This window comes from Dendrobates tinctorius, unplaced genomic scaffold, assembly GCF_039654945.1.
Source record: "Dendrobates tinctorius isolate UK_male_01 unplaced genomic scaffold, ASM3965494v1 ptg000126l, whole genome shotgun sequence".
Taxonomy (NCBI): Eukaryota; Metazoa; Chordata; class Amphibia; order Anura; family Dendrobatidae; genus Dendrobates; species Dendrobates tinctorius.
The window spans coordinates 19850908-19871539 of record NW_027361794.1 but is presented as its reverse complement, the minus strand read 5'-3'; the positions used below and the strand labels follow the sequence as shown (position 1 = coordinate 19871539).

General features: G+C 49.3%; 3 protein-coding genes across 3 annotated transcripts in view; 2 read left to right on the top strand and 1 right to left on the bottom strand.

Annotated features, from left to right (window-relative positions):
- The window catches only part of LOC141047073 (uncharacterized), a 503490-nt gene extending 495923 nt beyond the window's left edge, over window positions 1–7567 (bottom strand). Inside the window, exon 1 of the mRNA XM_073542013.1 lies at window positions 7436–7567. The gene's annotated coding sequence lies outside the window, so the exon portion shown is untranslated. The remainder of the gene's footprint in view (window positions 1–7435) is intronic.
- A 10540-nt stretch (window positions 7568–18107) lies between these two features.
- The window catches only part of LOC141047065 (uncharacterized), a 570550-nt gene continuing 568025 nt past the window's right edge, over window positions 18108–20632 (top strand). Inside the window, 1 exon segment of the mRNA XM_073541995.1 lies at window positions 18108–19130. Within this exon segment, the coding sequence (XP_073398096.1) occupies window positions 18795–19130 (336 nt within the window). The 5' untranslated portion in view covers window positions 18108–18794.
- LOC141047070 (uncharacterized) overlaps window positions 19744–20632 on the top strand; it is a 99387-nt gene continuing 98498 nt past the window's right edge. The window contains exon 1 of the mRNA XM_073542005.1: window positions 19744–19764. The gene's annotated coding sequence lies outside the window, so the exon portion shown is untranslated. The remainder of the gene's footprint in view (window positions 19765–20632) is intronic.

The window sequence follows — 20632 nt, the reverse complement described above, 5'->3', positions numbered from 1 at the left end:
GAAAGACTCGTGTTTTAGCCGCTCGGTTGTATACCGTGCTTTGGGCATGTTGTGCGCGCTCTAAACACTCTTTAACTATTGGCATAACTGCTGCAATTCGGTCCTGCATAAGTGTTATGTGTTCAATTACACTGCGATACGGAGTCACCTCTTGTTCCCAAGTCTCCTTGGCAATATCTAACAGGCCTCTAGGACACCGCCCATAAACCAACTCAAAAGGTGAAAAGCCTGTGGAGGATTGGGGTACCTCACGTATAGCGAACAGGAGGTCTGGTAGTAGGCCATCCCAATCTCTCCCGTCCTTATCCACCACCCTTTTCAACATTCCCTTTAGGGTTTTGTTAAAGTGCTCCACCAAACCGTCAGTCTGAGGGTGATATACTGAGGTACGCAAATGGGAGATTTTTAGTAGTTTACATAAATCCTTAAGTATACGAGACATAAAGGGGGTCCCTTGATCTGTAAGTATCTCTTTCGGAATGTCGGTGCGGGAAAACATATTAACCAGCTCCTTTGAAATTGATTTCGCATTGGCATTCCGCAAGGGCACTGCTTCGGGATAACGCGTGGCATAATCCAATACTACCAAAATGTACTGATGACCCCTGGCAGATTTAACTAACGGACCGACTATATCCATTGCTATCCTCTCGAAGGGCACCTCTATTATTGGTAAGGGCACTAAGGGGCTTCTAAAATGTGACATAGGTGCGGTCAATTGACACGTAGGATATGACCGACAGTACTGGGTCACGTCTCCCACTAGACCCGGCCAAAAGAAACATTGCAGAATACGGTGTTTTGTCTTTTCTACCGCCAGGTGTCCTCCCAAGGGATGTTTATGTGCCAACTCCAAAACTACCTGGCGAAAGAACTTAGGTACCACTAGTTGTTCTACCACCACTCCTCGCACCTTGTCTATGTGATACAGCATATCCTGCTGCACCGCCATGTGTGGGAACTCGTTTTGAGCCCCTGGGTACAATGGTCTTCTCTCGGAGACCTTTACGTTTTCCCACGCACTTGCTAGAGTAGGATCCTGGTGCTGAGTGGTCCCGAACTTACCACGGGCCACCTCAAGATCAGGCATTTCTAAAACATCCTCTAGCTGGTCTGCATCGCCTGCATACACAGCCAGAGGAGAGTCCACAGATTCTAGTACTTTCTCTGAGATGGGTTCTCCGTCGTCTTGCTGCAATGGTTCAGGGGCTAGCTCCAGAGTACCGTCTTCAACTAGAGGGTTCATGCCACTTTTGAAGTTCCACAAGTCCCAAAATAAGGGAAAGTCTCTCCCCAGGATTACACTGTGTCCCATAGACTTTATGACTGCCGCCTGATGTCTTTTGGTCCCTACTGACGTGGCAAGAGTAACCCAGGCAGTGGGGTAGTTCTTAGTATCCCCATGGATGCAACTAATGCCCACGGTTAAGTTCGTTAGGGCGCTAGAGTCCACTAAACTGGCATGTACCAAAGTTACTTGACTGCCGGAATCCAAGACGGCATTCACACTATAACCGTCAACCTCGACGTGGCACACGTGTTGTTCATTTCCCGTGAGGGTCTCCGCCACACAGACTGACTGCACATGTAATGAAAGACGCCTCATAGCGTTACAGTCCATTGGCTCTGTAGTCATTGGGCAGTTAGCTGCTACATGGCCAAGCCCGCGACATCGCCAACATTGTATAGGCTCTTGCCTCCTCGATGGAGATCCCAGACGAGGTCTGCTGGCTTGATGTGAGCCCGTACCACCTCCATTGTCCTTTGTAGGTCTGCTACCCTTCATTGTGACGTTCTCTTCTTTTGAAGATGAAGTAGGTTTCGCAGGACTCTCCAGCGATTTCTTGGGGAGCCAGTAGGGAGCTAATGTCCCTTGGAGTAGGCTTTCAGAAGCATTGTAGCGTTCGACCATATTCACCAACTGGTCAGCGGTAGTTGGGTCACCCTGTCCAACCCACCTCTGGATCTTAGCGGGTAAGGACCGCAGGTACTTGTCTAGAACAACACGCTCCACCATCTGTGCGGATGTCAAAGCCTCTGGTTGCAGCCATTTTTTTACTAGATGGATGAGATCATGCATTTGTGAGCGGGCTGGCTGGTGCTCCACAAAAGTCCATAAATGCACCCTCTGTGCACGTACATACGTGTTTACTCCCAGCCTTGCCAGGATTTCGCCTTTGAGTTTGATATAGTCCATAGCATCCGCTCCACTCAGATCGTAATAGGCCTTTTGTGGATCTTCGCTCAGAAATGGAGCAACTACCTCAGCCCACCTGTCCAGCGGTAAGTGCTCACGTTCTGCAATACGTTCGAACATGGTGAGGTATGCTTCCACATCATCGTCTGCGGTCATTTTAAGCAGTCTTCTGTACGGCTTTCTGCGCACTAGCAGCGCTTTGTGCACGGTCTCCTTCATCTCGGGGTTGCCGAACCAAGGCCTGTTTTATTGCCTCCAACTGCTCTTGCTGCATCTGGTGTTGCTGCTCCAGAGCCTTCTGGAAGCAAGTATTAGTCTGCTGTTGTTGCACATTTGCTTGCAATAACTGCTTCACTAGTTCCTCCATATTACTGGACTCTTGGCTCTTCAAAAGTGCAGAAGCTTTCAGCCAGGACATACACAGCGTTTTCTCTGCAGTCACAGTCCAGCAGCCACAGTTGCCCGCATTCGAAACACCATTTGTGGGAATAGATAGCTCAGCTGGGATCTTTGCTTTGGCACAAGCGTGTGGCTATGGAGTCACTTCAGCAGACTAGCAAGTTCCACATGGATATGGACACGGCATATTTATTGTGCACACTTGTTATTCAATGTTACACATGCCAAACATGAAATAAAACATCTAAGGCCATCTGGCCACTAACTAACAATAGCAGGCTAACTACAAAATAAACCTATATAACAGCAAAGAAGTCCATGTAATCTTACTGTGTCAGCTCCCAGCTCAGCAGACGAGATAGACTGAGATCCCAGCTTCTCCTGATTATATCAGCTGGACCAGCCAGGAAACCAAAACCTGGATTGAATAAGTGGAGGGGGAACTACCAGTCCTTTCCATGCTGATCACTAAGGAACCCAGGACTGGATTACAGTGAAATAAACTGGCTTCATCATCAGTACAGGGAGACATATGAAATGAAACGGGGAGAAATATACCTGTTTTCTAGTACCTCTCCCCTTGGCACCTCACAATGTTCTTAATGTATTATCTATGTGCTTTACTTGTGCTGCCTTGTATTGTGGATGTTCCCATTATTACCTTTGTATCTGTGATGTCAATTTGCTGCCTGAAGTTATGTAGACACAGCTAATGGTTAACTTTGTGGGCTGGACTTGCAGCCTCAGGGGAGATGGAAGCTACTGCTTCCTGTCAGAAGCTCCGGTATGCTAGCCCAGAGCAGACTGTCAGAAACACCGCACTGAACTTGCTCACTGAGCCAGTGCGCGTGTCCTGAGTAAAGCGAACTGTGCTCAAAGATACCTGTGGAGCGGGCAGCAGCCGAGTAGATGCGTACTTCAGAACAGCAGGACCTGAAGCACGTGACTGCTAGAGGTGTGGCCTAAACTCCAGAGGGCTAGGAGCTGCAAGAGAACTCCTAGCAGGGTAACTGCAAGACAAAGTTACCAGGGGGCAAAGACAGAGAGAATAGTCAGGACGTAGCCAATGAGTCACACACAGAGATAGCTGCAAGGTACAAGAGGTGCGAGCAGAGAGTAGTCAGATCACAGGCAATGAGTCATACACAGAGAGGATAGCACAGTACAGAATCAACAGGCAAACTCACAACGGGGAACAAAACCAGGTCAGAACCATATAAACAAGCTATAACAACGAACAGGCACACAGGGGTCAGCACACTCGGCCAAAGGCAAAAGTATAACTGGCAGGGATTGGAGCTTCCCAGGGGCTTAAGAGGCTCTCCCAGAACCTGAAAGAGGCTACAATCATTAACCCGAGGTGTGCAGGTCAAAACCTGCACCGAACTACAGACATTAACCCCTGACGTGCAGCTCAAAAACCTGCACTGGGATCATGACACAGACGTGCTGAATAGACGGGATCTGTTGTCCCGGACTGAGGACTAAGTGACTATGTGTCAGGACCATCACTCTTGTCAGTAGCAAAAGTAACATACAATTAAAGGCTGTTATTACAGTGAGAGTGAGCCGGAGAATTCATTGTATATTTGATATTGTATATTTCACCTCGTAATCACCCTGTTTTTCATTATTCACTGTTGTTGTAGTTGTCACAATTCAAATTATCAGGGAAATAAATAATGATTTTGGTAACTTCAGCCTTGTTTGTTTGTGTTATGTATCTGGTCACTCATTACAGGGGCATAATGGGAGCATTATACTGTGTGTAGGGGGATGGTGGTACTGGAGGAACATTGCACTGTGTGGGGGGTATTATACTTACTGCCTAAAGAGCATAATGGAGGGATTACACTGTGTGGGGAATGGCAGTAATGTGGGAACATTATACTGTGTGTGGGGGGATGGTGGTACTATGGTAACATTATACTGTGTGTGGGGGATGGTGGTACTGTGGGAACATTGCAATGTGTTGGGGATGGCAGTAATGTGGGAACATTATACTGTGTGTGGGGGATGGTGGTACTGTGGGAACATTATACTGTGTGGGGGGATGGCGGTACTGTGGGAACATTATACTGTGTGGGGGGGATGGTGGTACTGTGGGAACATTATACTGTGTGGGGGGATGGCGATACTGTGGGAACATTATATTGTGTGGGGGGGATGGTGGTACTGTGGGAACATTATACTGTGTGGGGGGGATGGCGATACTGTGGGAACATTATACTGTGTGGGGGGGATGGTGGTACTGTGGGAACATTATACTGTGTGGGGGGATGGCGGTACTGTGGGAACATTATACTGTGTGGGGGGGGATGGCGGTACTATGGGAACATTATACTGTGTGGGGGGGATGGCGATACTTTGGGAACATTATACTGTGTGGGGGGATGGCCGTACTGTGGGAACATTATACTGTGTGTGGGGGGATGGCCGTACTGTGGGAACATTATACAGTGCATGGGGGGATGGCTGTACTGTGGGAACATTGCAATGTGTTGGGGATGGCAGTAATGTGGGAACATTATACTGTGTGGGGGGATGGTGATACTGTGGGAACATTATACTGTTTGGGGGGATGGTGGTACTGTGGGAACATTATACTGTGTGGGGGGGATGGCGGTACTGTGGGAACATTATACTGTGTGGGGGGGATGGCGATACTGTGGGAACATTATACTGTGTGGGGGGATGGCCGTACTGTGGGAACATTATACAGTCATGGCCAAAAGTTTTGAGAATGACACAAATATTAATTTTTACAAAGTCTACTGCTTCATTTTTTCTAATGGCAATTTGCATATACTCCAGAATGTCATAAAGAGTGATCAGCTTAACAGCAATTACTTGCAAAGTCAATATTTGCCTAGAAAATGAACTTTATCCCCCAAAACACATTTCAACATCATTGCAGCCCTGCCTTAAAAGGACCAGCTAACATCGTTTCAGTGATTGCTCCATTAACACAGGTGTGGGTGTTGATGAGGACAGGGCTGGAGATCAATCTGTCATGACTAAGTAAGAATGACACCACTGGACACTTTAAAAGGAGGCTGGTGCTTGGCATCATTGTTTCTCTTCTGTTAACCATGGTTATCTCTAAAGAAACATGTGCAGTCATCATTGCACTGCACAAAAATGGCCTAAAAGGGAAGAGTATCGCAGCTAGAAAGATTGCACCTCAGTCAACAATCTATTGCATCATCAAGAACTTCAAGGAGAGAGGTTCCCTTGTTGCCAAAAAGGCTCCAGGGCGCCCAAGAAAGACCAGCAAGCGCCAGGACCGTCTCTTAAAAGTGTTTCAGCTGCGGGATCGGGCTACCAGCAGTGCAGAGCTTGCTCAGGAATGGCAGCAGACAGGCGTGAGTGCATCTGCACGCACTGTGAGGCGGAGACTCTTGGAGCAAGGCCTGGTCTCAAGGAGGGCAGCAAAGAAGCCACTTCTCTCCAGGAAAAACATCATGGACAGACTGATATTCTGCAAGAGGTACAGGGAGTGGACTGCTGAGGACTGGGGTAAAGTCATTTTCTCTGATGAATCCCCTTTTCGATTGTTTGAGACATCTGGAAAACGGCTTATTCGGAGAAGACCAGGTGAGCGCTACCACCAGTCTTGTCTCATGCCAACTGTCAAGCATCCTGAAACCATTCATGTGTGGGGTTGCTTCTCAGCCAAGGGAATGGGCTCTCTCTCAGTCTTGCCTAAAAACACAGCCATGAATAAAGAATGGTACCAGAATGTCCTCCAAGAGCAACTTCTCCCAACCGTCCAAGAGCAGTTTGGCGATCAACAATGCCTTTTTCAACATGATGGAGCACCTTGCCATAAAGCAAAGGTGATAACTAAATGGCTCAGGGGACAAAACATAGAGATTGTGGGACCATGGCCTGGAAACTGCCCAGATCTTAATCCCATTGAGAACTTGTGGTCAATCAACAAGAGACGGGTGGACAAACAAAAACCTTCAAATTCAGACAAAATAAAAGCATTGATTTTGCAAGAATGGAGTGCTATCAGTCAGGATTTGATCCAGAAGTTGATTGAGAGCATGCCAGGGAGAATTGCTGAGGTCCTGTAGAAGAAGGGTCAACACTGAAAATATTGACTTGCTGCATTAACTCATTCTAACTGTCAATATAACCTTTTGTTACTCATAATATGATTGCAATTATATTTCTGTATGTGATAAAAACATCTGACAAACACACATAAAAACCAGAGGCCAGCAGATCATGTGAAAATATAATATTTGTGTCATTCTCAAAACTTTTGGCCATAACTGTACTGTGTGTGGGGGGATGGCCGTACTGTGGGAACATTATACTGTGTGGGGGGGATGGTGGTACTGTGGGAACATTATACTGTGTGGGGGGGATGGTGGTATTGTGGGAACATTATACTGTGTGGGGGGGATGGCGATACTGTGGGAACATTATACCGTGTGGGGGGGATGGCGATACTGTGGGAACATTATACCGTGTGGGGGGATGGCCGTACTGTGGGAACATTATACTGTGTGTGGGGGGATGGCCGTACTGTGGGAACATTATACTGTGTGTGGGGGGATGGCCGTACTGTGGGAACATTATACAGTGCATGGGGGGATGGCCGTACTGTGGGAACATTGCAATGTGTTGGGGATGGCAGTAATGTGGGAACATTATACTGTGTGGGGGATGGTGGTACTATGGGAACATTATACTGAGTGTGGAGGGATGGCAGTTGGTAGTACTGTGAGAACAATATACTGTGTGTGGGGGAATGGCACTAATGTGGGGGCATTACACTGTGTGGGGCCAAGAAAGGGGCCCTGTACTATGAGAACAATCCATTACCTCACTTCCTGTCTTCCATAGTTGGGTCGTATGTATCTCTTACAGGAAGCAGAACAGAAATCTTATGATTCTTATAAAGTGGCAGCAAAAACACCAAAAGAGTCTCTGTGCTGAAGGGGTTAATGTCCCCCACGCTCAGTAACAGGGAATTTCCAGCACCTACCTCCACCCACAGAGCCGCACTCCACATATATGGCTGCTCTGTGTGCACAGGACCTGTGATGAGGTCACAGGAGGGGAGGAGTCAGGGGTCACATGATATCCGGAGTGCAGACACTCAACCGGCTTCAAATTAAGGAGGCTTTACACATAGTGATATCGCTAGCAATATCGCTAAAGCATCACCGATTTTGTGACGTAGCAGTGATATTGCTAGTAATATCGCTATGTGTGATACTTACCTCTGACCGGCTCCCCCGCTGGGTATCGCTGATCACGCGAGATCGGCCGGGTCCATTTTTCGTCGGCCGTTTCCTGCTGGCGCTGACGAGCGACGTGTTGACGCTGGTGTAGGACGTCAACATCGCCGCGTCTGAAAGGTATGTAATGACCGCTGCTGCGTCGCTGCTGCATCGCTGTGAGATCTTCCTGTTTGGCAGCTCACTAGCGACCATTTAGCGATGCACCAGCGATCCTGACCGGGTCATATCGTGGTCGGGATCGCTGGTGCATCACTAAATGTAAAGGGGCCTTTAGTCTGCAGTTCGTCTTTAGCTATTAGATTTTCATCTATGGGGCACCAACTGTATATACATTTTATTTGGATCAAGGTTCCCTGGGCCACTAGTGCTCACAATGAGCAGCTCAATGTCCTGAATAATATTTGCCCAAAAAATGATCCACTCTATGTGTAGTTCAGAAGTTATTCCCGTGAGTCGCTTCTTTATGTATGTTAACGAAAACTTGGAAGTTTCCCCAGTCACTTGCTCGGACGATCATCACAATGTCCTTCATGGCCAGAATGTTGTGAACTACATCCAGTGAGACATCAGTCACAGATTCTGTATGAACTTGAAATTCTGTGTTACATAATGCTACACGCGCATTATCAAACGTACTCAAACAAACAAAATTTGCCAAAAAAATTCACAACCCTATGTATAGTTGAAGAGTTATGCAAAATATGCTAACTCCACATGTGAAACATTTTATAGGTACCTCACTGTTTGCTATCACAACTTACGTGAAGTTTCCATAAGGGCTTAACCCACTAATCTATGTTTAATTCAAGGGTTGTGGAACAGATGCTAAGTTTGTGTGTGAAATTACACTTAATAAAGTTTTATGTCATCAAATTATCTATAATAATAAATGCCCTAACCAGCTTCCGGTTGTAACAACTTCCGTCCAGTTGTAACCGGTGACGTCACCACACACACGCACATGTTAACCCTCAACACACCATACCGCCTCAACACACACTCCTGTCACCTTTCACCTCCACTCATGTCCACTCACTCTTTCACTCCACATACGTTCCTTTCTCTCACTCCGTTTCTCATACTCACACCGTCATCGTCGCTGCCCCGACAACTTCCTCCGCCGCCGCGATCCAGGATCCAGACGTTCTCCAGGCCGCCGACATGTTCTTGCGGGACGCCATCTTGGATGTCGTGAAGTCCCGCGAGATTCAAGATGGCGTCGCCGCAACAATATGTCGCTGGCGTGGACGACATCGAGATCCAAAAAGATGGCGTCGGCGAAATCTCGCGAGATTACGCCGACGCCATTTTGGACCCCGATGTCGCCCATGCCAGCGACATGTTGTTGCGGCGACGCCATCTTGAATATCGCTGGACTTCACGACATCCAAGATGGCGTCCCGCAAGAATATGTCGCTGGCGTGGGCGACATCGGGATCCAAAATGGCGTTGGCGTAATCTCGCGAGATTTCGCCGACGCCATCTTTTTGGATCCCGATGTCGTCCACGCCAGCGACATGTTGTTGCGGCGACGCTATCTTGAATATCGCGGGATTTCACGAAATCCAAGATGGCGTCCCGCAAGAACATGTCGGCGGCCTGGAGAACGTCTGGATCCTGGATCGCGGCGGCGGAGGAAGATGTCGGGGCAGCGACGATGACGGTGTGAGTATGAGAAACGGAGTGAGAGAAAGGAACGTATGTGGAGTGAAAGAGTGAGTGGACATGAGTGGAGGTGAAAGGTGAGAGGAGTGTGTGTTGAGGCGGTGTGGTGTGTTGAGGGTTAACATGGCAAGAGGTGTTAACGACGTCGGCGAAATCTCGCGAGATTTCGCCGACGCCATCTTGCATTCGTGAAATTGCGTCATTTACCTCACGCCGACTTGCTGTGCGGACGATTGGCATTGCCTGTACCACCATAACTACTGCTGCCTTGGTCCTATGCCTGTTTACTGCCGGTGTCTAATTACTGGACCAATTTGCCTGTACCGCCATAACTACTGCTGCCTTGCTCCTCTGCCGGTGTCTAATTACAGGACCAATTTGCCTATACCGCCATAACTACTGCCTTTGTCCTCTGCCGGTGTCTAATTACAGGGCCAATTTGCCTATACTGCCATAACTACTGCTGCCTTTGTCCTCTGCCAGTGTCTATTTACAGGGCCAATTTGCCTCTATCGCCATAACTACTGCTGCTTTGGTCATCTGCCTGTTTACTGCCGGTGTCTAATTACAAGGCCAATTTGCCTCTACCTCCATAACTACTGCTGCCTTGCTCCTCTGCCGGTGTCTAATTACAGGGCTAATTTGCCTCTACCGCCATAACTACTGCTGCCTTGCTCCTCTGCCGGTGTCTAATTACAGGGCTAATTTGCCAATACCGCCATAACTACTGCTACCTTGCTCCTCTGCCGGTGTCTAATTACAGGGCCAATTTGCCTCTACCGCCATAACTACTGCTGCCTTGCTCCTCTGCCGGTGTCTAATTACAGGGCCAATTTGCCTCTACTGCCATAACTACTGCTGCATTGCTCCTCTGCTGGTGTCTAATTACAGGGCCAATTTGCCAATACCGCCATAACTACTGCTGCCTTGCTCCTCTGCCTGTGTCTAATTACAGGGCCAATTTGCCTCTACCGCCATAACTACTGCTGCCTTGCTCCTCTGCCGGTGTCTAATTACAGGGCCAATTTGCCTCTACCGCCATAACTACTGCTGCCTTGCTCCTCTGCCGGTGTCTAATTACAGAGCCAATTTGCCTCTACCGCCATAACTACTGCTGCCTTGCTCCTCTGCCGGTGTCTAACTACAGGGCCAATTTGCCACTACCACTTCATAACTACTGCTGGGCAATTACAGGGTCAATTAGTATCTGTTTACTCTACAATACTCCAGGACGCCTTCTTCACTGCCAGATAACTGCCAAATAGACTCCTTTACCTGTGCCAACATGAGTCATAACAAAAAGTATGCCAATGCCAGTGAAAGGAAAGCAGCTTTAGCACTACGACAAAAACAACGCCGTGCTAATGAGACTCCTGAGGAAAAACACCATCGCCTTGAGAAGATTAAGGCTTATAAACGCCGTCGCCTCACACACGAATCCCCTAACTCTAAATCCATAAGATTGGCTGAAGAAGCCTCTGCACGCCGTCACCGCCGACAACAGACGGCCTCTTCCTCATCATTATTATTAGACTCACAACAGGATGCTTCCACATCAGCATGTGGAACAATTTACTGCTACACTTCATCCCATATGCCGTTCACTGACATAATTAATCAGCAATCTGTTTCTGCCCTATCAATACCACCATTCAATACCGATGCACAGTATGCCAATGCCAGTGAAAGGAAAGCAGCTTTAGCACTACGACAAAAACAACGCCGTGCTAATGAGACTCCTGAGGAAAAACAGCATCGACTTGACAAGATTAAGGCTTATAAACGCCGTTGTCTCACACACAAATCCCCTAACTCTAAATCTATTACATTGGCTGAAGAAGCCTCTACACGCCATCACCGCCAACAACAGACGGCTTCTTCCTCATCATTATTAGTAGACTCACAACAGGATGCTTCCACATCAGCATGTGGAACAAGTTACTACCACACTTCATCCTATATGCCGTTCACTGACATAACTAATCAGCAATCTGTTTCTGCCCTATCAATACCACCATTAGTCAATACCAACGCACAGTTTCTTCACATACAAGCTGCAGTTAGCCTGCAGAAAGTGCAACCAAGACAAATATACGTTGGTCTCAAAACTAGGCGCACCCCATCGGTTGGACATGCACTTCTACTACAACCTCACATTTTCACTAATGATGAAAATAGTATTACCGAACACAGCTGTGGTGACATGACCCATGTATGTGAGCATTGCGAAGCTTTGCATTTTGTAGCAGAGATACCTTCTGATAACAACTTTACGCTCTGCTGTCAGAAGGGTAAAGTCTATGTACCCATACTACAATATCCTGATGTCTTTACACGTTTGCTGAAAGGGCAAAGTGAATTTAGCAAAAATTTCATGGATAATATACGAAGTATTAACAGTTCCTTTGCTTTTGCCTCCATGGGTGCAAATATTTCACCACCTCCTGGATATGGCCCATACTGTTTCCGCATACATGGCCAGATCTATCATAGAACTGGAACACTACATCCCTCAGATGACCAGCAACGCGCATTTGCCCAACTTTACATTCTCGATACCACTACCGCAAACGAACAACGCTTACGATGTAAAGAAAATCAAAAATGTACAAAACGGAACTGTCATGCCAAACATCACTATGGCTATTAAACAAGATCGTACTCAAGACCCTCGACGCTACAATAATCCCACTGTCAGTGAAGTAGCAGTCGTGTTTCAAAATGACAATGGTGAGCCACTAATGTCCACTCGCAGGATTTCAGAATACTCAAGATGGCATGGCCGCAAGAACATGTCGCCGGCGTGGACAATGTCGGGATCCAGGATGGCGCCGGCGGAAGAAGATGTCGGGGATCGTGGAGCAGCGACGATGACGGTGTGAGTATGAGAGACGGAGTGAGAGAAAGGGTCGTATGTGGAGTGAAAGAGTGAATGGACGTGAGTGGAGATGGTGAAAGGTGAGAGGAGTGTGTGTTGAGGCGGTGTGGTGTGTTGAGGAGGTGTGTGTGTATTGAGGGTTAACATGGCAAGAGGTGTGTCACTATCCTCTCGATGCGATAGCATCGGGCCTTAATCTACTATAATAAATGCGCTAAGCAGCTTCCGGGTTGTAACAACTTCCGTCCAGTTGTAACTGGTGACGTCACAGCACACCTCTTGCCATGTTAACCCTCAACACACCACTCCTCAACACACACTCCTCTCACCTTTCACTATCTCCACTAATGTCCACTCGCAGGATTTCAGAATACTCAAGATGGCATGGCCGCAAGAACATGTCGCCGGCGTGGACAACGTCGGGATCCAGGATGGCGCCGGCGGAAGAAGATGTCGGGGATCATGGAGCAGCGACGATGACAGTGTGAGTATGAGAGACGGAGTGAGAGAAAGGGTCGTATGTGGAGTGAAAGAGTGAGTGGATGTGAGTGGAGATGGTGAAAGGTGAGAGGAGTGTGTGTTGAGGAGGTGTGTGTGTATTGAGGGTTAACATGGCAAGAGGTGTGTCACTATCCTCTCGATGCGATAGCATCGGGCCTTAATCTAGTTTATATATAATTGTAAGGGCATTATTAACCTTTTTTTAACTTTACATAGTGGTTCTTGTGTAGACACGGGGGTCAGTGGGTGCTCTCGTCCGCTGGCCCAGCCGCCTTTACAAAGACAGCATGGACCATGGCTCATCCCAACTGAACGCCCGACCTCCTTAACAGTGCGCGGAACACTACTCAGACAACACAGGGTGAGGGAATCACAATATTAGGACTTTATTGGATCCCCAAACAATTAACGGCATATATCACATAACCAGCAAAACACAAAATGTAACAGGCAACAATTTCTCACCCTTCCATGCCTCAGAGCTTCCAGGGCTACTTACTCCAAGCCAGCAGCACCACACTTTCGGCAGGCACCCACCGAGAAAGGAATAATGCCAGATTTAGGAAGCTGACTGAGTACCGCAAAGACTGTAGTCAGGTGACTGGATTGTCCCAATCTGGATTCCGTCCTTATGTAGTCTTTGATATCTCAGCTGATTCCTTGCATTCAATGCTGAAGTCCAAGTAGTCTTATAATCCAGGTTCGGTTAGGCCTGCCTATCGGATCCGCAGATCCAAAATTGGTACCATGCAGCAAGAGAGACTTGGTCACTGGACAGTCCTTCTTCTATACCCCTGAGCTCTCAATTCAGACCGTTGGGGCTTCATGATTGGTGGAATAAGAGTGTGCTAGATGTTACGGTTCTGCAGCACAGGACTAGGATAGAAGGGGGAAAACTGACCCTGCACTACAACTAGACTGATACCCTACGATGGAGTGGGCGACCCATTCCTACCGAATAGACCCCCCCCGAAGATCCTAAGTTAATCTCAAGCGAAGACCTATAGATAGGGGGAGGGGGATCCCTGAAAGACCTAAGGACTGGATTTAAAAAAGGGTCACATCCTAATAGAAAGCACACAGAAGGCTGCAGAAACAAATGGGATAAAGAAACAAAGGCTAGCAGGACCAGAAGTCGAAGCATTGCACAGGTTACAAACACAGAAGGCAAAGCAAAGCACCAAGTCAGACCTCAAGTAGATTAACACTGTTGTGCAGCAAGGATAGGGAGACAGATGCAGGTTAATAAAGAGTGATGCAATCACCTGACCCAAGACAAACCCAGCATCAGAGGAGAAAGACCAGCAGCCTGAACACCACAAGAAAATGGCGGACGGTCAAGCAAAACAGATTCTAACAGTACCTCCCCTTTAACGAGGATCCCCCGGATCCTCTAGGCCGGGCCTTATTCGGAAATCGCCTGTGAAAAGCTTTAATTAACTTTGCGGCTGAGACGTCCCCAGCTTTCACCCAGGAAACGTCCTTGGGACCGAAACCCTTCCAGGACATGAGATACTGTAAGCCTCATCTGTGCCACCTGGAATCAAGAATGCGTGAAATCTTGAACTCGCAGTCCTCATCAATTGGAGGAGCAGAAGGCATAGCCACCTTATCTGGCTTGTCAACTTTCTCGTGAAAGATACATGAAAAACTGAATTAATTTTCTAAGACGAAGGAATGTCTAATCTCACCGCTGCTGAGTTGACAATCTGAACCATTTTGAAGGGTCCTACAAACTTAGGCCTCAACTTTTTAGAAGGGATCTGTAAATGCAGATTCCTAGAGGACAACCAAACCATGTCCCCAACAACAAACCTCGCCTCCCTTCTTCTCTTGTCAAAATATTTTTTAGACCTCCTATTAGCCTGTTTCAGATTATGGCACACACTGGTCCAAATCCTTTCCAAATTTCCAGAAAAACTCTCCTGCTCAGACACCGCTGCCCCAATCTTAGAAAAAGGACCGAAAGATGGAGGCCTCCCAGTACAACAAAAAAAGGAGAACACCCAGCCGAAGAAGACGTATCATTATTGAGAGCAAACTCAGCTAATTGTAGATATTCCGACCACATCTCCTGATTGTCTGCTACAAAACATCTCAAAAACTGCTCAACGTCCTGGTTCTTCCTCTCGGTCTGTCCATTGGACTCTGGATGATAACTCGGCGAAAATGACAAATGAACCTTAAGTCTGTCATTATAGGCATGCCAAAAGCGAGCCACAAACTGTGGCAACCTATCGGAGACAATGTCCGTGGGAACACCATGGAGTCTGACAATCTTTTCCACAAATGCCCTGGCAAGTGTCTTAGCGCAGAGTAATTTATTGAACGGGACCAGATGACACATCTTACTAAATCGGTCCACTACAACCCAGATGACAGAAAAACCCTCAGAGACCGGCAGGTCAGTGATAAAATCCATTGCAAGATGCATCCATGGAGAACTAGGAACTTCTAATGGGCAAAGCAACCCTGACGCCAGAGCATGAGAAGCCTTAGACCTCGCGCACACAGTACACTGACGTACCCACTTACGATTTCTCTTAGCCACGAGACCGACCGATCGACTTTCTAGTTTCGGCAATCCCTGGATGACCCGGCAAACGGGACTCATGACATTCCGTAAACAAAGCTCTCCTCAGGCCTTTAGGCACAAATAATTTCACAAACGGAGTGTTGGTGGGCTTTAAGAATGCTATTTTCCAACTCAGAACCAAATGCTGCCACCATCACCTCTCTGCAGAATAGATTCCTCCTTTTCAGTATTATCCACTGGGGAGAAACTTCGAGACAAAGCATCAGCTTTAACATTCTTTGTCCCAGGGATATATGTCACAGAGAAATGGAATGGGGCAAAAAACAATGTCCACCTAGCTTGACGGGCATTCAAACGTTTAGCAGCATCTAGATAGATCAGATTCTTATGATCAGTAAAGACTTGTATAGGATTTCTAGCGCCCTCCAAAAAATGTCGCCAATGCTCAAATGCAAGCTTATTAGCCAGCAATTCTCAGTTCCCAACATCGTAGTTGAGCTCCGCCTCTGAAAATTTCTTAGAAAAGAACGCACAAGGATGCACCCCATCCTCTCCCTCCTGTGACAGAACAGCCCCACTCCTACTGATGAGGCATCCACCTCTACCAGAAAGGACTTAGTCTCGTCTATCTGTCAACACAGGAGCAGAGCTTAACTTCACCTGGAGATGCTCAAAGGCCTTAACAGCCTCAGGGGACCGTTGGACAGAATTAGAACCCTTCTAAGTAAGATCAGTAAGAGGTTTTGCAAAAACAGAAAAAATCTTTATGAATTTTCTATAATAATTAGCAAACCTCAAGAATCTCTGAATTGACTTCAAGCATTCAGGTGTAGGCCGCTCCAATATCGCCAGAACCTTCACCAGGTCCATCTCAAAACCATCACTGGAAACAATGTACCCCAAAAAACTAATTTTCTGTACCGCAAACTCGCATTTCTCCAGTTTAGCAAAGAGTGTGTTTTCTTTTAGAATCTGCAAAACCTCGCAGACTCTCAGCCAATGTGACTCCAGATTGGGCAAATAGATCAAAATATCATCCAAATAAACGATAACAGTCCTACCAATCAACAGCCTCAGAATGTCGTTAATGAAATTTTGAAAGAAGCCGGAGCATTTGTAAGGCCGAAAGGCAATACTATACACTCAAAATGACCTTCTAGGGTATTAAAGGCTGCCTTCCATTCATCGCCTTCTTTAATCCGCAGCAAATCATATACTTCTGAGCTACACATAGAGTTGATCATTTTTGGGGCAAATATTATTCAGGACATTGAGCTGCTCATTGTGAGCACTAGTGGCCCAGGGAACCTTGATCAAAATAAAATGTATATACAGTTGGTGCCCCATAGATGAAAATCTAATAGCTAAAGACGAACTGCGGACTAACTTGAAACCAGTTGAGTGTCTCCACTCCGAATATCATGTGACCCTGACTCCTCCCCTCCTGTGACCTCATCACAGGTCCTGTGCACACAGAGCAGCCATATATGTGGAGTGTGGCTCTGCGGGTGGAGGTCGGTGCTGGAGGCTCCATTGTTCTCTATGTGGAGTGCGGCTCTGCGGGTGGAGGTCGGTGCTGGAGGCTCCATTCTCTATGTGGAGTGCGGCTCTGCGGGTGGAGGTCGGTGCTGGAGGCTCCATTATTCTCTATGTGAAGTGCGGCTCTGCGGGTGGAGGTAAGTGCTGGAGGCTCCATTATTCTCTATGTGGAGTGCGGCTCTGCGGGTGGAGGTCGGTGCTGGAGGCTCCATTATTCTCTATGTGGAGTGTGGCTCTGCGGGTGGAGGTCGGTGCTGGAGGCTCCATTATTCTCTATGTGGAGTGCGGCTCTGCGGGTGGAGGTCAGTGCTGGAGGCTCCATTATTCTCTATGTGGAGTGCGGCTCTGCGGGTGGAGGTCGGTGCTGGAGGCTCCATTCTCTATGTGGAGTGCGGCTCTGCGGGTGGAGGTTGGTGCCGCAGGCCCCATTATTCTCTATGTGGAGTGTGGCTCTGCGGGTGGAGGTCAGTGCTGGAGGCTCCATTATTCTCTATGTGAAGTGCGGCTCTGCGGGTGGAGGTTGGTGCTGGAGGCTCCATTATTCCCTGTGGAGTGTGGCTCTGCGGGTGGAGGTCGGTGCTGGAGGCTCCATTATTCTCTATGTGGAGTGCGGCTCTGCGGGTGGAGGTCGGTGCTGGAGGCCCCATTATTCTCTATGTGAAGTGCGGCTCTGCGGGTGGAGGTTGGTGCTGGAGGCTCCAATATTCTCTGTGGAGTGTGGCTCTGCGGGTGGAGGTCGGTGCTGGAGGCTCCATTATTCTCTATGTGGAGTGCGGCTCTGCGGGTGGAGGTCGGTGCTGGAGGCTCCATTATTCTCTATGTGGAGTGCGGCTCTGCGGGTGGAGGTCGGTGCTGGAGGCTCCATTATTCTCTATGTGGAGTGCGGCTCTGCGGGTGGAGGTCGGTGCCGGAGGCTCCATTGTTCTCTATGTGGAGTATGTCTCTGCGAGTGGAGGTCGGTGCTGGAGGCTCCATTATTCTCTATGTGGAGTGTGTCTCTGCGGGTGGAGGTCGGTGCTGGAGGCCCCATTATTCTCTATGTGGAGTGCGGCTCTGCGGGTGGAGGTCGGTGCTGGAGACTCCATTATTCTCTGTGTGGAGTGTGGCTCTGCGGTTGGAGGTCGGTACTGGAGGCCCCATTATTCTCTCTGTGGAGTGCGGCTCTGCGGGTGGAGGTCGGTGCTGGAGGCTCCATTATTCTCTATGTGGAGGTCGGTGCTAGAGGCTCCATTATTCTATGTGGAGTGTGTCTCTGCGGGTGGAGGTCGGTGCTGGAGGCCCCATTATTCTCTATGTGGAGTGCGGCTCTACGGGTGGAGGTCGGTGCTGGAGGCTCCATTATTCTATGTGTGGAGTGCAGCTCTGCGGGTGAAGGTAGGTGCTGGAGGCTCCATTATTCTCTATGTGGAGTGCGGCTCTGCGGGTGGAGGTCGGTGCTGGAGGCTCCATTATTCTCTATGTGGAGGTCGGTGCTAGAGGCTCCATTATTCTCTGTGGAGTGCGGCTCTGCGGGTGGAGGTCGGTGCTGGAGGCTCCATTATTCTCTATGTGGAGTGCGGCTCTACGGGTGGAGGTCGGTGCCGGAGGCTCCATTATTCTCTTGTGGAGTGTGGCTCTGCGGGTGGAGGTCGGTGCCGGAGGCTCCATTATTCTCTATGTGGAGTGCGGCTCTGTGGGTGGAGGTCGGTGCTGGAGGCCCCATTATTCTCTATGTGAAGTGCGGCTCTGCGGGTGGAGGTTGGTGCTGGAGGCTCCATTATTCTCTGTGGAGTGTGGCTCTGCGGGTGGAGGTCGGTGCTGGAGGCTCCATTATTCTGTATGTGGAGTGCGGCTCTGCGGGTGGAGGTCGGTGCTGGAGGCTCCATTATTCTCTATGTAGAGTGCGGCTCTGCGGGTGGAGGTCGGTGCCGGAGTCTCCATTATTCTCTATGTGGAGTGTGGCTCTGCAGGTGGAGGTCGGTGCTGGAGGCTCCTTTATTCTCTATGTGGAGTTCGGCTCTGCGGGTGGAGGTAGGTGCCGGAGGCTCCATTATTCTCTATGAGGAGTGCGGCTCTGCGGGTGGAGGTAGGTGCTGGAGGCTCCATTATTCTCTGTGGAGGTCGGTGCTGGAGGCTCCATTATTCTCTATGTGGAGTGTGGCTCTGCGGGTGGAGGTCGGTGCTGGAGGCCCCATTATTCTCTATGTGGAGTGCGGCTCTGCGGGTGGAGGTCGGTGCTGGCGGCTCCATTATTCTCTATGTGGAGTGCGGCACTGCGGGTGGAGGTCGGTGCTGGAGGCTCCATTATTCTCTGTGGAGGTCGGTGCTGGAGGCTCCATTCTCTATGTGGAGTGTGGCTCTGCGGGTGGAGGTCGGTGCTGGAGGCTCCATTATTCTCTATGTGGAGTGTGGCTCTGCGGGTGGAGGTCGGTGCTGGAGGCCCCATTATTCTCTATGTGGAGTGCGGCTCTGCGGGTGGAGGTCGGTGCTGGAGGCTCCATTCTCTATGTGGAGTGTGGCTCTGCGGGTGGAGGTCGGTGCTGGAGGCTCCATTATTCTCTATGTGGAGTGCGGCTCTGCGGGTGGAGGTCGGTGCTGGAGGCTCCATAATTATTCTCTATGTGGAGTGCGGCTCTGCGAGTGGAGGTAGGTGCTGGAGGCTCCATTATTCTCTGTGGAGTGCGGCTCTGCGGGTGGAGGTTGGTGCTGGAGGCTCCATTATTCTCTATGTGGAGTGTGGCTCTGCGGGTGGAGGTCGGTGCTGGAGGCCCCATTATTCTCTATGTGAAGTGCGGCTCTGCGGGTGGAGGTTGGTGCTGGAGGCTCCATTATTCTCTGTGGAGTGTGGCTCTGCGGGTGGAGGTCGGTGCTGGAGGCTCCATTATTCTCTATGTGGAGTGCGGCTCTGCGGGTGGAGGTCGGTGCTGGAGGCTCCATTATTCTCTATGTGGAGTGCGGCTCTGCGGGTGGAGGTCGGTGCTGGAGGCTCCATTATTCTCTATGTGGAGTGCGGCTCTGCGGGTGGAGGTCGGTGCTGGAGGCTCCATTATTCTCTATGTGGAGTGCGGCTCTGCGGGTGGAGGTCGGTGCTGAAGGCTCCATTATTCTCTATGTGGAGTGCGGCTCTGCGGGTGGAGGTCGGTGCCGGAGGCTCCATTATTCTCTATATGTAGTGCGGCTCTGCGGGTGGAGGTAAGTGCTGGAGGCTCCATTATTCTCTATGTGGAGTGCGGCTCTGCGGGAGGAGGTCGGTGCTGGAGGCTCCATTATTCTCTATGTGGAGTGCGGCTCTGCGGGTGGAGGTAAGTGCTGGAGGCTCCATTATTCTCTATGTGGAGTGCGGCTCTGCGGGTGGAGGTCGGTGCTGAAGGCTCCATTATTCTCTATGTGGAGTGCGGCTCTGCGGGTGGAGGTCGGTGCCGGAGGCTCCATTATTCTCTATATGTAGTGCGGCTCTGCGGGTGGAGGTAAGTGCTGGAGGCTCCATTATTCTCTATGTGGAGTGCGGCTCTGCGGGAGGAGGTCGGTGCTGGAGGCTCCATTATTCTCTATGTGGAGTGCGGCTCTGCGGGTGGAGGTAAGTGCTGGAGGCTCCATTATTCTCTATGTGGAGTGCGGCTCTGCGGGTGGAGGTCGGTGCTGAAGGCTCCATTATTCTCTATGTGGAGTGCGGCTCT